This window comes from Solanum pennellii, chromosome 5, assembly GCF_001406875.1.
Source record: "Solanum pennellii chromosome 5, SPENNV200".
In the NCBI taxonomy this organism is placed as follows: Eukaryota; Viridiplantae; Streptophyta; class Magnoliopsida; order Solanales; family Solanaceae; genus Solanum; species Solanum pennellii.
The window spans coordinates 70,494,823-70,516,825 of NC_028641.1; the positions used below are offsets into that span (position 1 = coordinate 70,494,823).

Sequence of the window (22,003 nt, forward strand, 5' to 3'; positions counted from 1 at the left end):
ACGGTCCGTCCTGCCATTCCGTTACGAAGTTCAGAGAGTCGATTTCAGTACCCAAATTTCAGAAGTCTAAGTGTTCTGGAACGAGACACCTGCGACGGTCCGTCGTGCCCACGACGGTTCGTCCTGCAGGTCCGTCGCCAAGTTCAGAGAGTCGATTTCAGTACCCAAATTTCAGAAGTCTAAGTGTTTTGGAACGAGACTCCCTCGACGGTCCGTCGTGCCCATGACGGTCCGTCGTGGGTTCCGTCGTCTCAGCCAGTTTTTCCAGAAATAAAATCTGCAGCTCAAAACGACTAAACAGGTCGTTACAATGACAAACACACTTGATCGCATTGGGAACCACACAAACTATTCTCGAAACACAAACTAAGCATGAAAACACTTATGGAAAGGGCAAAATGGTCATTTTCTAATTAAAAGCAAAATCACAAGAAATGAATTTCTCGGCTTCTAAGTTGATACATATTTATTTCTAAGGTTCATAAATTGGTATAAAGCGCCAACAGAACATCAATTTGGTGGTTGATTCATCAATTTCGCAGTTGATTTTGTCATATAATTCATAGATAATTAATCTATATCGCTGTTGATTCATCAATTTCATGGGTATATTTTAAGTGATCATTGTTCAGCCATAGTAATAATACGCTAACAACCTTCTTAGCCTTGAAATTCTTGTCAATCGATTTTCGATCTGAAGTTATGCATCCTTTCTTCCACCACCAGTAGTGTTGTCCATTGAACATACGTGGTCTAGTTATTCAGTATTTGACCTTTGTCCAGATTCAATGGGGCAACCATTTGAAAAGATCCTTTCTACGTGTTAACTTTTTAGAGAAAACCTGCTTTGACACCAATTGAAGAGTTGTATGAGTCTGTGATAATAATATGAACCAGGTCCCTTACTTGTTTCTATAACCATGAATAAAATGTATTGAAGATTGTATGAGTCGCTGCAATAGTGGAACATTGTCCCTCATTAGGTTCTATATATGACTAAGAACATAAACCAAAGAACAAACGTAAAAACCTGAAAACCTCTATGCTCAAGGGAGTAAAACCACGACCTATTCAAATAGAATTTTTCTAATCTCCATTTAAACACCCAATAACTTTTTCAGATTATGGATACCTGAGAGATCGCCCCTGGTGCATAAATAGTCTCTCCTTAGAACCCCTATGAAATAAGATCACTCTGAGAGACCGTTGCAAATCGGCCTGTGCATATCTCATCCTTCATCTGGTTCCTCGATAAGTTTGTCAAATCAACATAATACCGAAAAATTAGTGTTGAAAACATGAGAAAATAAGTCATAATTCTACTTGTTTTCAAGAAAAACATTTTCCTTCATACCAAACACACCCTATGTGTTTATTTATTTAACCTAATTAAAAATGAAAAATAAAAAGAAATTAGTATACTTTCTAAAATGAACATAACTGCAAATCTTTCCCTTCCTTCCCCCGTGTGTTTATATAATTTCTTTCAGTTTCCTTCATTAGTTCAGTAGAAGGAAATAATGATTTTGTTCAACCGTTTTCTGGAAATGAGTAATTATCTGCCGCCTCGTCTGCGGGCTTTCTTTTTCGAGCACCACAGCAGGACAGCACACTTGATAATGGATCTTCATTACAGTAATAATCGTGAAGAAGTTCTTATGAAACTCGACAAATTCATCAAACACCCTAGAAGTGAATCAATGTGCATCAATCATTGATATTACTTGTGGAAATCGTTTAATACGGTCAACAGAAGTGAATCAATGCGCATCGGTGTTGGATATAACTTGTTTGATACAGTCTACATACTTTTACAGGTTCAACTATGATGTTCAGATTGAAATCTTGAATATATATAGATCTAATTTTCGTCTTAATTGAGTTTAGGAAGTAGTAGCATTGTACAAAAAGTTGTTAAGACTCAAAATTAACCCTCAAGGAATCTGCTCGAGTTTGTAATGCCCTTACAGTATTTCAGGTAAAATACTTTTACATCTTTTACGAGAAGATTTCTGTGCACACATAGATCATGATTTATTTACAACTAGTCTTTTATGAGTGCAGTGTATGGTCTGTCACCCAGATGAAAGAAAGTGGCTCGTCAAAGGTATGGATGAGTTTCGTTTTACCTTTTCATTCTTTCAAGTCAAAAAAGCTCTGCGCATCACTTAGTGGATCGATTGAGATACGCAACAGATTTCTCTGCACTTTTTGCAGAAAAAATATAACATTATCTTTATCCATTCCTCCAAAGTACTCCAAATGCGATGTCGCCTCTGCAACTTCTGAGGCTCAGCATCTTCAATCTTTTTGAAGAAATTACTTTTCGACGCTAATATATAACAATATTCATGTGGGCCAGGTCCAAATTTTGTATAATTTGACTCCTAATTGTATAAATTCAGAATTTGTATAATTTAGTTCATAATTTTATAAATCTAAAATTTGTATATGCTTACCCTAACTTGTATATGCTATCATGTTGATACATTTTATTTGTATAAGTTTTGGATAATTTCTAACCATATTCATACATAATTAATTTGTATATAGTTACCTTTTTTGTGTATTGACAAGCAAATTATACTGACCGGCTTACTCTATTTGTATATTAACAAGCTAATTATACAAACAGAAATACCCATAGGAAATGAAACTGTAGTTATGGAGCAAAATTAGGTAAATTGTAGATAATGAGGCTTATTAATTTTAATCTCTTTGTTGTTTATGATATTTCCTCTTAAATAGCGTTATGTGGTTATTCGGCCAAGAGGAAAAATGTTAGACTTATTATTATTTTATGTGTTACCCAATTAATGTAAAGTAGATCATTAATAACTAATGAAGACTCTCAATCTATTATTAATGACTTAGTTGATGGACGTTCCAGATTAAATCTAGACATATCATAAATTTATCTTTTTCACCCATTAGGGTTTACATATTTTCTTGCACATTTCTATTACTGCCGTTGCTAGTAACATAAAGCTAGAGGAAAGAGATAAAAACATTTTTTGAATCAATGCTTTTGCTTTGTGATAATGTCTTCAGGTAGATTCCCTTAACATCTTCCTTTAAGATTTTTATACTCAAGATTTTAGAATTTAGTAAGTGAAGTTTATAATAGATTTCAAATATTTTTTTGATTTTTTTTAAATTTATAAAGTGGAAGTTGAATGAATTTGTTCTTTATTTTACTTTTTGCAATGGAGAGAAGATGACACGTTATTTGATTTATGAAGATGGAGATAAAAAAAAACGTTAAGATCACTTTTTCCCAAATTTGAGATTCAACTTCAAATTAAATTTTGAAGTTTTATAACTACACACTTGAAAAGAATCTACACTATTATCCTTTGAGGTTAATTGTATTTTTAGTTGATGTTTCCTCTTTAAAAACACATGCAAAATTTGTTATTTGTGCACTTCACGTGATGGAGGGTCCTTTCCACTCAACTTAATATTGTTGGTGTCAGTCCTAATTTTAGCCTCGTTTGACTATATTTTTTGATGTTGAAATTTGAAAATTAAAAGATTTAACTAGTGATTTTGTTATTTGGAAATTGTACTTGAACATGTATTTATTTGGAAAAAAGTTAAAGTATGACCGGAAGTTCCAAACAATATTTAAAAATCGAAACTTTCAGATTAAATTACATTGTCAAACAAATATTTAAAGATAGATTGTCAAAATATCTTTTTTGAATCTTTCACTAAATGCTAGCTTAATTAATTATAATTTAGAAATTTATGTTTCGTGTTATATTAAGTTAAAATATAGTTCAAATACAGTAGCTATCTATTGTTGTTGTCTTTTAGGACATATCAATCTTACAGTGTCATTAAGTGTGAGAATATATTGTTCACTGAGTAAAAGCTAAAAAAAAATTACTACAACGTTAAACGCAGTACAATAAATTTTAGGAAAGTAAAATTAAAATGCATAAGTTGTCTATAACATGTTGGTTTTGAGATTATTATATTTTTGGGATATTACCGCTATATTTGATATTTAAATAATTGGATTTTACAGGTAAAAAAGATGCATGATAATTTTTAATTTTCTTAATGCTATAGAAAATAGCAAAAAATTTTAAATTTTAAACTTAATCTCACTTTCAATAAAGAAGCAAAATCTTTAAATGAAGGTGTGTTAGGTAAGGAGCAAAGTAGTTTTTGTTTGCAACTTTTCTTTTGATACTTTTAAATATATGGTTGAATTATATAAAAATTAATGTTTTTGTTTACAAACTAAATATTAGAAATAAATTAAAAATTCACTTATTTTTCACACCTAATTTTGAAAGTGAAATCACTTTTGGAGATTTTAATTTTCCTTTCTTTTTCAATAATTTGCTATAGNTATTTTTCCTTGTAAAGTTTTTTCGTAGGTATTGACAATGCGATTGGGAATACCCATCCTTATGAAATTCTGAAAAATGAAACAATAAAGATTATGACTCTGAGTTTTATCTGCGATGAAATAGTTGAGATTTTTAAAGGTTTGAGGGATAAGGTTAATTTTAATTAATGAAATGTTATTAATCCCAAAACCTTTTCTTTTCACAATTGAATTGGTTACATGTAATTGTAATTTCTTAATTTGATGTGTATGTAGGCTGAGGAAATTCTAAAGTTTGTTAGATATGTCAAAAGTTGTTTATGACACTTCATCAAAAAAACCAGAGGTGTGAAAACACAAAGTCATGTTAAGGAATTCTCAACTACAACGAGAAACTCTCAAAAAAAAATATCTTATGAGTAAAAATAAAATTCTATCGCTAATAGAATATATATATATATATATATTAACTTGTGAACTCAATGAGAGAAGTTTCTATTATCATAGAACACCAATAGGATGGAAATACACTTTAAACTTTTCAATTTACTTTTTAGTGCAGCACTCGTGGTAGCATTGATGAACCTTTAAACTTTTCAATTTGGAGCTGAGTCACAGCTGCAAAAAAAAAATCATTGTCTAAATTGAAATTGGTTGAATGAAAAGTAAAGTCGAGAGATGAATAAAATTATCATAAAAACGTCTTTCTTTTTTCGACATTTTTGACCTGAGCATCATAGCATATATGTTCCTGTCCATCATAGCATATATGTTTCTGTCCATCATAGCATATATGTTCCTGTCGTAGAGCAAGTGTTTTCTTGCTTTTAATATTTCATTCCAAGCTTAAAATGGGGGAATTTTTTAGGGATGTTTGAGAAAATTGTAGAAGTCCTTTTAGCTTGGTCTAGGTGAGTGCATTAGTAGTTGCGTCAGCTGTTGAGTTTGACTTCTATTACAGGAAGAAAACATCTTTAAGAGAGGAAATCTTTCTTTCTAGGGAATCTATTGTTAGGCTTTATTTGTCCTGATTTCTTACCATAAATAGGTTTTCCTTTTAGGAAAAGGTTTTGGATTGACTAATCCTTTTTTTGGTAGGAAAAGGTTTAGGACTCTATAAATAGAGGCATGTTCCTTCTAACTTAATCAGCATTCACAATGTAGTCTTAAGGACTTTGAGAGTTTTGGTTAGGGGGAGAATTTGTGGGTCACAAGCTTGATACGTTATCACTTGTGTGAACCTCCCATGTATTCCGAGTGATTTGGTTGAGGTTGTTTCTCTCTGTATTTTGTACTCTCATATTTATAGTGGATTGCTCATCTCCTTTGTGGACGTAGGTCGATTGACCGAACCACGTTAAATCTTTGTGTCTTTTGGTATATTTCTCGTTGTCTTCTTACTCGTGGTCTTTTGAGGTTTGCTTTGCTAGCTTCCGCGTTTACACCTGCTTATTTCGGTCCTAACAAGTGTTATCAGAGCCAGATTCAATGACAGAGTCAGGTTTAGTTGTTCGATAATCGATGATTGAACCACGTTAGAAGGAGGTGTTCATCTTGGCGGTGTAGTTCTAGCAGTAACTTTTTTGACAGTAATGAAGATTTTGTTCGAGAAATTGTTTCAGAGAGATTCTTTGTGTTGAGACATAAATTTTGCAAAGGAGATTATGGAGAGGAGAAGCAAGTTGTTGAAGATTAAGTCAAGAAGGTGGACAAATTTATTTTGCCAGAAATTCAGGTCACGGGGGAGATTTGTTAGGCTTTATTTGTCCTGATTTCTTACCATAAATAGGTTTTCCTTTTAGGAAAAGGTTTTGGATTGACTAATCCTTTTTCTGGTAGGAAAAGGTTTAGGACTCTATAAATAGAGGCATGTTCCTTCTAACTTAATCAGCATTCACAATGTAGTCTTAAGGACTTTGAGAGTTTTGGTTAGGGGAGAATTTGTGGGTCACAAGCTTGATACGTTATCACTTGTGTGAACCTCCCATGTATTCCGAGTGAATTGGTTGAGGTTGTTTCCCTCTGTATTTTGTACTCTCATATTTATAGTGGATTGCTCATCTCCTTTGTAGACGTAGGTCGATTGACCGAACCACGTTAAATCTTTGTGACTTTTGGTATATTTCTCGTTTTCTTCTTACTCGTGGTCTTTCGAGGTTCGCTTTGCTAGCTTCCGTGTTTACACCTGCTTATTTTCGATCCTAACATCTGTGAGATAAAGTCAACTGGAAATCATGATCGGAGTCGTGGTTTGAAGATGATGATTTGAAGATTCATTCGACAGAGAAGGGTGTCTTGGTTGCCGATACCAAGGTTGAATGAATCATTCCACCTGGCAACAGCAAAAGTAGAGTTTGGCAGCTATCGTATGTGCAGTTTGATCAGTTACAAGGGCATGAAATTCTTCTTTTATTTCTAGACACACATCTATTTTCTTCCTGTGTGAACTGCATTCGTGGTGGTGATAAACCGATAAAGTTCAAACTCCTATCTCAAGACTTACATCAGTTCAAAGTTGAACGTAATCATATTTGATTGGAAAACTACACGCAAGTAGAGAAAAGTAGGGAAAAATTCAAAAAAAAAGTTACTATGTGCTTCATGTACAAAATGTAAGTTAAAGTAGAAACATGATAACTTGAACATCAGCTGAAAAAGTGAAAGAAATTCCAGAAAATCTGTAAAGGAGAAATAGAAGTCCAGTGAAATAGATCTAGTTCAATGACATATATACTATGCTCCCTTTAATTGTAAGACTGGATAATGTGACTTCTAATTCTTCTTGCGTCCAAACTGTCTATTAATGAGCATTAGCAAGGCAGTGGAAACATAGAGAAAAGATATTTCACCAATCACTGCTGTGTAGGCAATAATAAACTCATTGCAGGATGACTATAATGTGGAGTTGCCTGCATTTCTAACTCACTTGTGAAGAACGATTTGGCCTTTTTAATGTTCCTCTCGTTAGTACTCGATAGAGATACGTGTTCTTTTTCAGTATAGGATAGAATTGTGTGCAGAGAGTTGCGTAGTAGTAGGCTAATAACACAGAATAACATGTGTTGTAAATGGATAGTGGAAGTCAAGATTTCCGAAAACTGAAAGGAAAACTGCAGAAATTTAATTAGAATGAAAATTAATTACCTCCAATTTCAGTTGTCAAATGTGAAATTTCATCACCAAAATTGATGCATAAGCTCAGGATAAAAATTACTCTTCTCGAGTTTTCCATCAATTTCTAAAAGTCTCTTATTCACCAACAGTGAGTAAGGGAGAATGAAGAATACAAAAGTATAAGATGATGGAAAAAATGAAAAAATGACATATTTGTTTGTTCTTGAATTGATGGACTAACTTATTTATTAAATATGAGCACGAATGTGGAGGTAAACAGCAACGTATGAAAATGTGTGGATCACTACATCTACCATAGATGAAGACTCGATCTTGATTTGTGAAAAACTTATGGATCACCACCGGAGAAGACGGTTTCTTGATATGTAGAGGACTTGTACATCACCACTGGAGAAGAAAAACCATATCACGTATTTGAACCAACATCAAAATAAAATGGCCTTGGATCAATGGTAAAGTTTTCTCATTATGATTTATAAGTAGTCTACGTCACACCTCTTGAGGTGCGGACCTTCCTCACATCTGCTTAAAACATGAGATGCTTTGTGTACCGAAGTGCCTTTTTACTACATTATCGGCATAATAACCTTATTATAGGCTAAAGCTAACGTTGAAGAGGAAAAGATAGAAACCTAAGTTGGATCTGGAATATTGAGCATAACAAGCTTAAACAATTTACATGTAGCTACTTTGTCACAATAGACCACAAATACATAAAACAAAGTTAATTTTACCACTCCAACACAGGCTAAGAAGTGTAGTTGAAATGAAATTAGTAAGTCAAAATAGACTCCAAAGGAGTAATAGAAATGATCAGTCTGGAAATAACTAATACTCAACACTGAATTACACGCGCTACTGCAAGGGCATACCTTAGCTTTTCCTCATGGATTGTATCCTCTTAAATTTGAAACAGACTTGATTCGGTCACTACAAATGCAAATTAATGAATAGGATCAGTTTGACATTGAACCACCTGGGAATGGAACCAGCCTGCATCGATGCCCATCCACTACTCTTTTTGAAGAACCACCTATAAATGTAGTGGATACCTATGATACTTACTGATAAAGTAGGAACCTACTTCCCAAGGAAAATAAAATATAATGAATGATGAATCTTATAATTTAGAAAACCTAAGCTCCACAGCAGCATCAAGGTAATGACCAAGTTATATCATCCTCCACTCCAGATATATAGAAGTCCATGCATAGACATTTTGGCTAGTCGTAGGGAGATATTTCGTCAGGAAAATCTTCAAATTATGACCAAACAAAAAGTCATACCAACCCATTGAATCCATCCATAAATGGAACAGTTCTGTTGAATATCAAAGTCATGATGACAGAGGAAGTAGGAGCCTTGAACTTGATATACAGAGATATCCACCCCATTCATGAGATGGTGTGCAGGAGGAGATGATGTATTACATCACAAAATGTTCTCATTTTGCTTAATACACAATGTGTAAGCCAAATTCCTTAAACCGAGCACCAACAAATGGAGTCATTGAAATGCTCATAGAGTCTCCAGTATCCAAGTGAAGTCCTATTTTCCGAAGGCATAGTCTCAACAAGAAAGCTAGTAACCTTCACTGCGCCTTTGCTCCAATTGTGAAGGAGACTGTTGGCATGAAAGAAACCTTTCCATGGTCAACAGTCGATTCTCCCATTGGGTTTGAGAGAAGCTCGTAAAGTTGTCAGTCAATTAGCAATTTGTATTGAACAAAAGGAGAAAGTTATAGCGACAGGATTTCTTACCTCGTTCAGATAGTCCTATATGCGATTTTGAGTCTGGTTTTATCTTAGTTGATTCTCCATCCGTGTGACTGTCATTACAGAAGCAGAGCACATATCATCATGCAGTCCTGCTGATCTGCTCTACTGCAGAAGAAGTCCACAGAAATATCCAACATATATGAACATAATAGATTAACTAATGCACTATATGGTCCCAGCAAGGCAAATAGAGTCTGAAGACTAATCTGACTCCCTGAATTCCATTAAAAGTGCATACTTTAACATGTGAGCAGACCTTTGGATGTGGCCACTTAAAAGGTTAGTAATGAGAAGGTCGTCAATTATTTTGTGTTGTGGATCTTTGGTAAAAGAAATGCCCTCATCTTTTTTCCTCTGACTTGATCCTAGACCAAGGTACTAACCCATTGTAAAGTACTCTTTCAATTTGATATGTTGAGTTTATGTAATTTGTGTGAATTATGCTTTGTGTTGGGCACCTCATTCATGCTTTGTATGATCTCATTTGAGTGCTCAAAATCAAATTTTATCCACAATTGTAGAGTCACCTATTGTATTAGTTGTACCACCAAGTAACCTGGCAGTTTGTCTTTCTTGCAAGCTCAACAATGTCATGATGTAATTTTCATTTATTCCACAAATCAATGTGAACTATGAAGTACAATATCATTGTTTTGTTTTCACTCTTATAAATGAAAATGAAAAGAAATTGTCGGCAAACCTCTTTTGTACAACAACTTCGTGAAAATGCTCATGCAACTTATATAGATTGATTCCGTAGATCAAGACTCTCAACAAACACTTTATCTGCATATTGAATTTCTTCCTTTACTTCACCTTAAAAACTGAAAAAATGAAAGTGACCCAAACTATCACCACACAGATCTCCTTAGTTGCATTATGTGCATAAAAAATCCAACGTCATCTATGAATTTAGTTTTATTCTCAAACATGCAAGAGGAAACTAGATAAAATTGTTGATATGCACATCTAAGAATCATTGTAGGCCCATTTCACAGAAGTGTATAGATTTGAGGAAAGAAAAATCTGGAAAAAGAAGAAAAATTTACGTGTAATTCAAAATACAGTAACACCGAAGACCAATTGGAGTTGAACCAGAGAAATTCAAAATGATGATAAGGATTGAGAAAGAGCGGCAACGAAGGCCTGAAAAGGAGAAGGAAAAGAGCGAGCAAGCCAGAATGGTGGATTCTAGAATCTTTGTGAAGAATGAAGAAGAATTGCAATACAGTAGAGTCACTTTTAGAAATAGCCCCAAATAATCAAGAAAATTACAAATTTGCCACTGTTAGTCCTTTTCAAACAACCACTCCTAAAACTTACATAAATATATTATAATAAAAAAATATTTACCATTTTATAGTAATAATATTTTTTTTTACTTGACCACTTTTAATTCATTTATAATACAAATTTAATATATTTACAAAGATAAATTTTATTATTCAAATATAATACAAGTTTTAATGATGGATAATGCATTTATCACACATTTTAATACACTTATAATACAATAATGTGATATTTTTTACCAAACAAACATTATATATTTCAAAAACAATTATAATTCAAATATATTGCATGCATAATTCACTTTAATACATATTACAGATTTATCACAATATTGCTATAAATGATAATAAATAAAAAGTATCGCTAAAATCAGTAATTATTTTTAAAATGTATTTATTCATGTAATTTTTCCAATTTATATTCCAAATAAAAAGTCCTCTTTTCTACCTTCACTTTCCTCACTCTTTACTGCAAATATTACATTTTACATATTAATTTTGAAAGACAAGTGGGAGGGGAAAAAAGGCCACAACGTAACTATATACCCCATCTGCGAAATTTTTGTCCCAATTTATATGACACCTTTTATGTTTTGAGAATACAGTTTAAGTTTGATTGAAAATTTGCGCATGAAATCTTTAATTTTTTTGAAATGAAATTTATATATTTGTAAACTACGTAAACAGTACTATGAGTCACAATAATTGATAATTCCAAATGTTTATAAGATCTATAAAAAATTTACGATCAAAGTTATATTTGTTTGACTCTTGAAATCCGAAAGGTGACATATAAAGTGAGATGGAGATAGTAATAGGTTAAAATAGATATTTGCTAAGTTATAAATCGAATATATATAAAATGTCAAAATTATCCTTTTAAATGAGTGATTAAGGTATATGTCATATCTTTTCACCATTTTTTCTCTTTTTATAGAAAGCTAACTTTTTATATCAAGTGGATGTTATATATTAATGGTAACTTTTGGAAAAAAAGAAGGATGTGTCATTCTTTATTTAATTTGATGTACATAATTATATATGCATGAGACCAAGAGGATGCAAGAAAAGTATGTTTCAACTATACTTATACTAGAAGAAAAATGACTACTAGCTTGGATTCATACATAATTTGACTAAAATATATCGTAATATAATCTAGAATATGGTCCCATGAACAAGTACAGTTAGTCATGACTTTCATTGACTACAAAATCTAGCTTTTAACAATCAATTTGTGTTAAAAAGAAAAAAGTTTGAATGAGAGAACTTTGAATTCCATGCTTTTACATGCAACTAATAAACCCCTTCTTCACTTTAATATCTTTTATACCTACTTAACAAACTTCACAAAAAGAAATTAATATTCTTCTTGGTCTATATATCAAATAAAGTAGTTTATCTTTATCTTTAATCAATTTTATTTGGTAATATTTTCAATATATAAAAAATAAGACTCGTAATTATCAAACATAGCAAGATTTTATCGTTACCAAATATAGCAAGTATATTTTTTTTTCTAAACATATAGTACAAAACAACACTTCAAATCTCACTCATGATTTCATGTATAATTTTTAAAAAGTTAAAAGGTGGATTCGATAAAAAAAAGTTTTGACTTCATCAGTAATAATAACAATATGCTATTTTATTTGTATTTACCATGAAATTGATGTTTTAATTAAGTGGGCTCCTTGTTGTTTGTTCAATAGTATTGTTCAAACGCTTCATCAATCATACAAAGAACAAAGAAATAAAGGCAATTATTTAATTTGACGTAATGATGTCCCCCTCCACATCCAAGCCCAAATAATTTCTTAGTTAAATTACTATATATATTTTTAAAATATTCATTTTTCAAAAAATAATGTAATATAATTTTCCTTGTACCAAACACACTCTAAGACCAAGTCTCGATCTTAACCTACATTTTCTTCTTGGGTAGTTTCAAGTTTGTTACTAAGTAAGAACTAATTAAAAAAAAAAGGAAAAAAAGAGTTTGTTGCATGTGGAAGTCAAATAATTGCATGCAATTAGTCCTTTTGAATTTTGATTATTAATAAAATATATTTGTTGACTCTATTTTTTAAAAGCTAAATTCTATATTCAATGAAAGTCATGCTTCTAACTGTCCTTGTTATTTAAAAATAAGTTTCTACTTTGATCAACTTATGTCCCAATTATATATTTAATATATATGGTCTTTAATTCCGGTCACGAGAATTATGGTAAAATAAATGTATTCTTAAATTTCGTATTCCTTCAATTAAATATTATTAACATTATTATTTGGAGAGTTTTACTAAAAAAACGCATGCCTTAAAGTTTTTTTAAGAGGTTTGTATCAAGTTTTCAAATCCGTCAAAAAAGTAGTATTAAATAACTACTCCTAATAAAAGTTAGGATAGAATATTTATTCCTAGTATTTCAACTATGTACGTTTTCTATTGATTAATGATCTGACCTAATCGACTCAATTAAAAGACTGTGGTTGTTATCTCTTATCTAATTCCATGGAAGTTCATGATGAACATACAAGGAAAAGACTTTATAAATTATTCCAAATATCTTGTTCAAGAGAAAAGTGTTAGGAAAAAAAGTTCTGAAAAAGAAAGCACATGACAAGGGATTATATTGGCCCCTCCCCTCATTCTTCCACTATTGTGCTTGGTAAAGTTTCTCAAAAATTCACTATAAATATTTATTAATCATAATATTGGAAGACAATAAAGAATAATTGGTGATAGGTATTATAATAATTAATAGTAGCCACCACTCTAGTTTCTCTTCTTGTAATCACAACGACCTCATAATTTGCTATTTCTCTATTTCCAAATCAATTAGTATAACTAGTTTTTTTAAAAAAAATAAATATTAAATCACTAATTAAATTTTTATCTATCAACATACTACGAATAGTCGATTTTCTATTTAAAGCCACTCAGATGTGTTACTTCTGTATCAAAATACTTTTATTTTTTTAATGTCAAACTACATAATTTTCTTAAATATTTAACATGTTATATGAAAAAAATTGTAATTTATAATATTTTTTCGTAGAAATTTTTGAATATCTTAATTTTTTGTTGGTATTAAATAAATTTAATCAAATTTAACATTTATAAATTTGTTAAATGAATCCTCAAGAAACAAAATATTTTTCTCTGTCCAATAATAATTGTTCACGATTAATTTTTCACATGCACACATTAGGAAATACTCCCAAGCATTTCTAAAGGAAATTTATTTAATAATAAAAATAAAATAGATAAATTTTTTTAAATAGGACGTTTTAATATATATAGTTTGAAAGGGATTGATTATGATTCTAAACTATTATTGGTTTTGTATGATGGAAAATATCATAACTAGTGTTGAAACAGACAATGGAGGGTGGTAATCAATCACCTTTTGTATTGGAGTTTGAAAGGGATTGATAAAGTACACCACCGATATTTATTCATAATATTCTTTTTCAAAAAGATTTAAAATAAATAATATAATGATAATTTATTTCATTTAGTATAAAAAAGATAAATAATATCTGATGATTATACTATTAACATTGATATTTTAAGAACAATAACATATATTAATTCAGATTAGATCCAAAATTTCATCAAAGAAAGTCGAGCAAATTTCAATATTTACAATAGCGCATGATCAAACTATTTATTGTAGATAAAATTTTAACAGATTTAGTGGGAATCTATCAGTAGTGAATTAGCGTTGCACTAAAAAAATATATTCATACTCTTATTTGTTTCTATCTCACTATTTCTTCCGTTCCTTTTTAGTATGTCATTTTTTAAATTTCGCTTGTATATAATAAATTAAGTTTATAATTCTATTCTTACTAATATATTTTCAAAGTCAATTTTTCAATAAATGAGTAAATTATCCATTTTTTTAAAAAAAATTGTTTGTAAAGATTTCTTTTTTGAAATTAGATTTTACAGAGTAGTGTGGTGGTGAGAGTAATAAATCAATGTATGAAATAATTGCAATGAACATTAATTGCTTATTAGTCTTTCTAGGTTGCTGAAATATTTATTTTTAAGACTAATTAATAACAAAAAAACTAGGTATAATAAAAAAAATATTATAATTTATTCATGATTTCATTCATTTTATGAAATGACAAATATGATGGACCAACTATTTATAGTAAGGATGACATGTAAAAAAAAAGGAAGTATAATAAGAATAGTTTTTCATACACATTAACAAAAAATGTTAGTAAATCTTTTTTGCATTAGTTATTGTCATTAAATTTAGTGTCGCTATAAATTTTAAGGACATTTATAAAAAAGAATAAATTGCCACTAAAAATAAATATTGACCATAATTAAGATATTACAATTAATTAATTTGTCTTTAAAAATTATTTTTTATACAGTGAATCTTTTATGTACGTATCGCGTTTTGTAAATCTTTTTGCTTTCTAAATTCTCGTAAAAATCTATAGCTAAAGTTTGTTAATTATTTTTTGAAGACAAAAATACATACGGTTGACAAATATTTACAAACAAAATAGCACAATAATATATTCAAAGAACGTAATTATTAAAAACCTACCCAAAGAAATAAAAGATTTTTTTTTGTCATTTAATCTGATGTGCTATATGATTTTTATTTGTGTTTCCCCCCAAAAAAATTGGTTATTTAGATATGAATTTGATAAAATGTTCAAAGATATTTTTTTTAGTCACCACACGTTATATGACCATAGGATATTCTTTTATATATTTTTTGCTTAAACTAACAACCCTTTTCTTGGCATTTATGTTCAATGTTATGAAATTGTTTGTATCCCAAGTAAGAGAAAATGATCAAAATTGGTCCTTAACCCATGATTTTCATTTTATTTGATGTATAAATATGATGGAAAAGTCCTGAATATATTTAAAAATGAAATCAAATTGGTCCTAAATCATATAAGTAAAGATAATCGTTATTCTTATTTTTATCAAAACAGATGTCTTTGGTATCAAACTACCAAACAAAGATATATTCTTGTAACATTCAATACGATTAAAAATGCACATCAAACTTCATAACCCAAACTTGGAAGAGACGTAAAAAAAACTTTCAAAGGTAGAACTTGAAGAAAATCGTAAGTTTATAGTAAATAGTATGAAAGGAAGTCTAAGATGCCGAGAGCCTTAGTCTATTTCAACAACAAACACAACGATTTTCTTTACTTATATGTCTTGGGACCAAATTGATCACCTTTTAAATTTAAATACATTAAAAATCATTTCCAACATATTTATACATTAAATATTTATAGTAAATATCAAATGCACTAAGGGCAGTTCACATTTCTTTTCTCTGTTTGTTAAAATTTAAGGGTGAAAGGAACTAGTTACGTGGCTTTTAAATACTTGTTGAGGACATTTAATAGTCAATGTCAAAGTCTTTTTTTTTTTTTGTTTAAAGTTTAAATTATGAAATACTCCATGTGTGTTAAGTAATTGGTATTAGCATAACATATTCACTGTAATTTCTCAACTATTTCCATCTAAACAACCATTTAGGGGACCACATAGGCAGGGGGCTAACTTTTCTCTATATAAACAGAACCCATCAGCTGCATTGCATACACAAATTTTCTATACCTCTCCAAATACAAAGTTGCAAACCTTTTCCAAACCACATCATTTTATTATTGTTAACAAATTGTAACTTTGGCCATATAATCCCATGGATAATTTACCTAAATGTGGAGCTAATTATGTGCCTCTTACTCCTCTCACCTTTTTAACCAGAGCCTCTAATTCTTATGCCAACCGCACCTCTACTATTTATGCCAATGTTCGCTTCAATTGGCGGGAAACCCATGAACGTTGTTGTCGCCTTGCTTCCTCCCTTCGCTCCTTAAACATTGTCAAGAACGACGTGGTAAGTCTATCTAGATACACATTTTAATTATCGCGAGTAATTCTCATATATGAGTTCATTGAGATTATGGTCATATATTAATGTGGCTTGATTTTACAATCATGTAGGTCTCAGTCCTTGCACCAAATGTACCGGCCATGTTAGAAATGCATTTTGCTGTGCCTATGGCAGGGGCTGTGCTCAACGCCATCAATACAAGGCTGGACGCTAAAAATGTTGCCCTTATTCTCAAGCACTCAGAAGCCAAGATCTTTTTTATTGACTATGAATACATTGACAAAGCTAAAAAGGCCATTGAAATACTACTGTCCGACTTTCAAATGCCAATGCCTCTTGTCGTTGTCATTGATGACATAGATTCCCCTACTGGAATTCGGTTTGGGGAGCTTGATTACGAGCAGTTGGTGTTCCAAGGCAGCCCTGAGCACGTCGTTGAGAATATTGATGACGAATGGGATCCAATTACTTTGAGCTATACATCAGGTACAACTTCAGAGCCAAAGGGAGTCGTGTACAGCCACAGAGGTGCTTTTTTAAGCACTTTGAGTTTGATTTTGGGATGGGAGATGGGTACTGAGCCTGTCTACTTATGGTCCCTCCCTATGTTTCACTGCAATGGTTGGACTTTCACATGGGGAATAGCTGCAAGGGGTGGCACCAATGTTTGTATGCGCAATACAACAGCCCAAGAAATATACTCCAACATAGTGTTACACAAAGTAACGCATATGTGTGCTGCACCTATTGTTCTCAGCATAATCCTTGAGGCCAAGCCACACGAGCAGCGTCAAATAATGACTCCGGTACAAGTTTTGGTGGGGGGTGCACCCCCACCAGCACCACTGCTTGAAAGAATCGAGAGGGTGGGATTCCACGTTGTCCATGCCTATGGGCTCACGGAGGCCACTGGACCAGCCCTGGTGTGTGAGTGGCAAGCCAAGTGGAGCAAATTACTGTGGGAAGAACAAGCCAGGTTAAAGGCAAGACAAGGGCTGGGCATACTAACACTTGCTGATGTTGATGTGAAGGAATTCAAGAATATGGAAAGTGTGCCTCGTGATGGGAAAACAACAGGGGAAATATGCCTGAGGGGAAGCAGTATCATGAAAGGGTACTTAAAAAATGAAAAGGCGAATTCAGAAGTATTCAAGAACGGTTGGTTTTTCACAGGGGATATGGGAGTGATTCATCCAGATGGGTATTTGGAAATCAAAGATAGATGCAAAGATTTATATATATAGGAGATATACAAATGCATGTATGCCTTCATCGAAGAAAAAGGGGGAATCACATAAAATTTTCATACAACCAAACTTAATTCCATCAATGAATCATTTGATAACGAATTTTGATGACCCATTTGTGTAGAAAATAGAGATAGGTGGAGTATTTTTTATTTACTTTTTTTTTTTGCAGCTCTGATTTAGTTTTTATATGTGTAAACTATTTTTAAAACATTCACAATAAATTTTATATGAAAATAAGTGAAGAATAATTTTAACCATAAATACAAATTAGCTGTTGAATTAAAAAAAAAGTAGAAAAAAACTTGTGAGAAAGTTATCATCCCGAGATTCTGCATTAACAGCAAATTTTCCCGCGAATGTATATAATACACACAGAAACAAGAAGATAAAAGATAAAGTTATTGTTACCCCTCATGTCAATAAATTTAACAAATATGCGACCTCTTTGAAAATCCCCAAATCAATTAAAATTACTCAATTTTATTTAAATTATCGAATTTTAACTCGATCCGACCCACTTAATAATCCCGACATTCTGCATGAAGGGAAACTTTCCCGCGTGTTTGTGTATATATATGAGTATCTTCTCTCTGTTTCCTTCATAAATTCATAATAAACAGAGTGCAGAAAAAGGAAACAAGAAGATAAAGATTTAGTTTAACCATTTTCTGAAAATGAGTAATTCGTGGGAGCATCGTTACAGGATGGATCTATTGATAGTGAATCTTCGTGAGAGTAGTATTCGCGGAAATGTTCTTGTTGAACTCAACAAATTCATCATACATCAATCAACTGAAGCAATGCGCATGGATCTTGGATTTCACTTGTGGAACTCTGAACTTACACTCCCCATACTTTTACAGGTATATGATCGAATTGCTTCATTGTATTCGATGTGTGAAATTATCTTATGGATCTAATTTTGATTTTAGGAAGTAGTAGCAGTGTACCCCAAACTTTTAGACCCAACAATATTAACTATGACGGAAACTACTCGACTTTGTAATGCTCTTAATGTAATTCAGGTGAATTCACTTTTCCGTTTCTGATGATTTTCATATAGTGAGTGCCTCTTGATGATATTAATCTTTTATGAGTGCTGCAGTGTATGGCTTCACATCCAGATGCAAGAATCGGCCTCCTCAGAGGTAGCAACAGATTGCTTTGTTTAGATTGTGATACGGAACAAGACTTATTTCAATCTTTCTTATGCAGCAAACATACCATATTTTCTTAATCCATTTCTCCAAGTTTCTGAAAATGTGATGAGGCCTCTGCAAGGTGTGACGCTTAGCATCTTGAATCTTATTGCTGAACTAGCAAAGGTCATACCTAATGTACCTTCAATGCATCAGTCTTTCAAGTTAATTTCATAATCTGATACTAATTCTGACTTTGTTGTGCAGTTTGATGAGTCATATGGGCAAGAAATTCTTCTTTTATTGCTAGACACACAAGTAGTTCATTTATGCCTGCACTGCATCCTTCATGGTCATCAACAGATACGGAAGGTTAGTGAGACCAAACCTTTTGACTGTCTTTTTCAACCTTTTTTTCTGAATTACTCTGTCTGTGCAGGTTGCAACATTCATACTTGTGAAAATCTTGATGCAAGAGAAAGGGCTAAAATATTGTTGTGCTCTCCCCGCTCGTTTTCTGTTAGTGATACAAGTCCTGCATCAACTGGTAGACAAATTTACTTGTGATGAAATCCCTTGCTCACAGCAGATAAAATATGTTGTTCAATGCTACCTAAGTCTTTCGCGAGTAGCATGGGTAGGCGGGTAATTTGTTTTTGTCCCTGCTGCTCTTATGGTGAATTAGTCTCTAAATTATCAACAACATTATTGTTTCATTTGATCTTTCCCTTCATGATACAGGATATATGATGCAGTGAGAACCTATTTTCCACAACAGCTAATTGACAACACTTTTGGCAACATTACTCGTGTGAGTCCATCGTCTTATTTCTTCCCAGTACAGATCAACATCCCTCTAGCTAATTATGTACTAAACCAAAATATAGTTTATGATATTAAGTAGTAATTTTAGGGTTTAATTTGCAGGACGATCCAGAGATTCCAAATATGCTGCATCAGCTAGTGTTGAATCTAACTCGTCAACCACCACAATTATTGGTAGCAGAAGTGTTGGGAAGGAATAGTAGAAAGAGGTAGCATATATAGAGAACAATTTTGCAGCTTTACTATATAATGATTTTGAATATGAACCTCTAACTAGTCTTACTGCTTGCTGAATGAGCATTCTCCTTTTGCTATTTTCCACAAAATCATAAATTGTACATCTACATGAAAAAGACGACTAGCAGCCAAGGGTCTGGCTTAGTGATCGATAAAGTGAATTGAGCACCATGAAGTCTGATATTCAAATCCCAACAGAGACAACATATATATTTGTATTTGACAGACTCCATTTGCTCCTTATTTTCATTCACATTGTGAGATATTCATAGACACCCACCCAGAGAACAAAAGTACAGCTTAGTAGATGTAGAAGATTAAATGTGCAATAGAAATCGAACAAAATTGCTATTAAAATTGAAAACAGCAAGGGTATATAGAAACAGAACTTGTTTTATCATTACTAAACACCACTATAAGAAAATGTCCTGGGAATTAATATGAAAATTTGCAGGAAAATAAGTTTCCTACCGATTTTCATACTAATCCCCAAAAAAATCTCCATGTAATTTACAGTTTTCTTATAGTGTACCTCAAAATAAGATGCTGAGCTATTTAACCTAATTTGGATTGTTAAAGACAATCAAACTCTAATTAGACTTAAGTGGAAGGGCTAAAAGTGGTCTGTGACTAAACTTTCAAGCAAAATAGAGCTTTGGCACCAGCTAGAGCAAGAATAGATGCTGGAATTCCCCACAATGACTCACCAATCTTTAGCCTTCTGCTTGTTATACATTTGCCAAACTAATAGGATCAATGAGCCTAGACACATTTCGATAGCAAAGTAGCCTCCAAGGTAAAATGGTATGGCCATGCACATTGGACTTGGAATGAATCGATAAATTCTATAGTTGGTCTCAAATTTCTTCAGCAGTTGAGTCACTAAGTTGATGAGAATAGCAGCCAGAAAGAAACAAATAGAGAGGTTGAGGCAATGTTTGGGTAGACTTCCAAGTAGGGCGATTCCATGCAGGGTATGAACCTTCTGGATAGGCCGTTCTAGAAGACTAGAGGGGTTATTACACAGCCCATGGCAGTTCCAATAAGAACATGGAACGCGGGGATGTAAGGGTTAAGAAACCAGTCTTGAAATCTCCCATCAAGCCAGAAGTTGTGTCTAGTATACTCATCATCAAACCACATATTCGTCTTTGAATGCATTCTCTGTTGATGATTCCCCTCCCAATTCTAGATCAGCATTATCTCCAACCATTATTAACTAGTAACTAATTATGTTTGAACCAAAAAACGAACAAAGAAGTTGAGAAAGTGAATAGCTTGGTGAGTATAATGTGTTACGTCTATTATATAAGAAATAGTGTTTCCTCATTTGAGATGGAATGGGAATTAACAATAATTGTCTCCAAAATTATTGCTCAATCTGAATGGAATGGGATTACAATTACTGTTTACTAACTTACCAAAAAAAAAAACTATTTTTCAAAATTAGCAAAGTTTTTTTTTTTTTGTATCATCAACCCGTAACTAATATCAACAGCCTGAACTTTGATTCACAAGTCAATTAGTCAATCATCTAAACATAAATATCACAACCCCTACACTTCACAAATGATATATACAGGATGTTCATCATAAATAGAAATAGTAGCAAGAAGTGAAGTGCAATGCAAAATTTCTACATTGATCACTTTGTTTAACATTAATAAATTAATTGTCTATCTTGTTAACATTCAAATCTAAAATTGATGTGAAAGAATGTAATAATAGTTTATGTCAAGAAGAGAAACGGTGTCGGACTAGAGAGAAAGAGTCTAGTTTATATTGCGTACGTTAGAAAGTAATACTAAATTTTAGGAAATAAAGTTGGTAAAAAAAAAATGTTAAAAGTCATTATTATATAATTACAAGTAAAATAGTAATTTTAATATAATTTATTAGGTTAAACCAAAATCATAAAGTAGTAAATCAAATCGATAACCCAGCAATATTTTTTACTAAACCGTTAACTTAATACCCATAAAACAATAGTGATTTTTTTCAGTTCAATATATCAGTTAAGTTGATTTTTGCACACCCCTAGAAGAGTATAACTTCATTTTGCATTAATACAAACTCCTTTTCTTTAAAAGAAACAGTATTATCG

At 32.0% G+C, this 22,003-nt stretch overlaps 2 protein-coding genes across 2 annotated transcripts; both read left to right on the forward strand.

The window, feature by feature from the left end:
• Positions 1-16,138: 16,138 nt before the first annotated feature.
• LOC107019709 (butyrate--CoA ligase AAE11, peroxisomal-like) lies at positions 16,139-17,692 on the forward strand. The gene is made up of 2 exons (XM_015220099.2): positions 16,139-16,451; positions 16,559-17,692. The coding sequence occupies exons 1-2, from the start codon at positions 16,254-16,256 to the stop codon at positions 17,690-17,692; spliced, it is 1,332 nt and encodes a 443-aa protein (XP_015075585.1). The 5' UTR covers positions 16,139-16,253.
• Positions 17,693-18,286: 594 nt separating this feature from the next.
• LOC107019710 (CCR4-NOT transcription complex subunit 9-like) lies at positions 18,287-20,071 on the forward strand. The gene is made up of 8 exons (XM_027916926.1): positions 18,287-18,561; positions 18,631-18,723; positions 18,804-18,846; positions 18,914-19,023; positions 19,105-19,209; positions 19,277-19,482; positions 19,579-19,648; positions 19,765-20,071. Exons 1-8 carry the CDS (start codon positions 18,373-18,375, stop codon positions 19,873-19,875), a joined length of 927 nt encoding a protein of 308 aa, XP_027772727.1. The 5' UTR covers positions 18,287-18,372; the 3' UTR covers positions 19,876-20,071.
• The last annotated feature ends 1,932 nt before the right edge of the window (positions 20,072-22,003 follow it).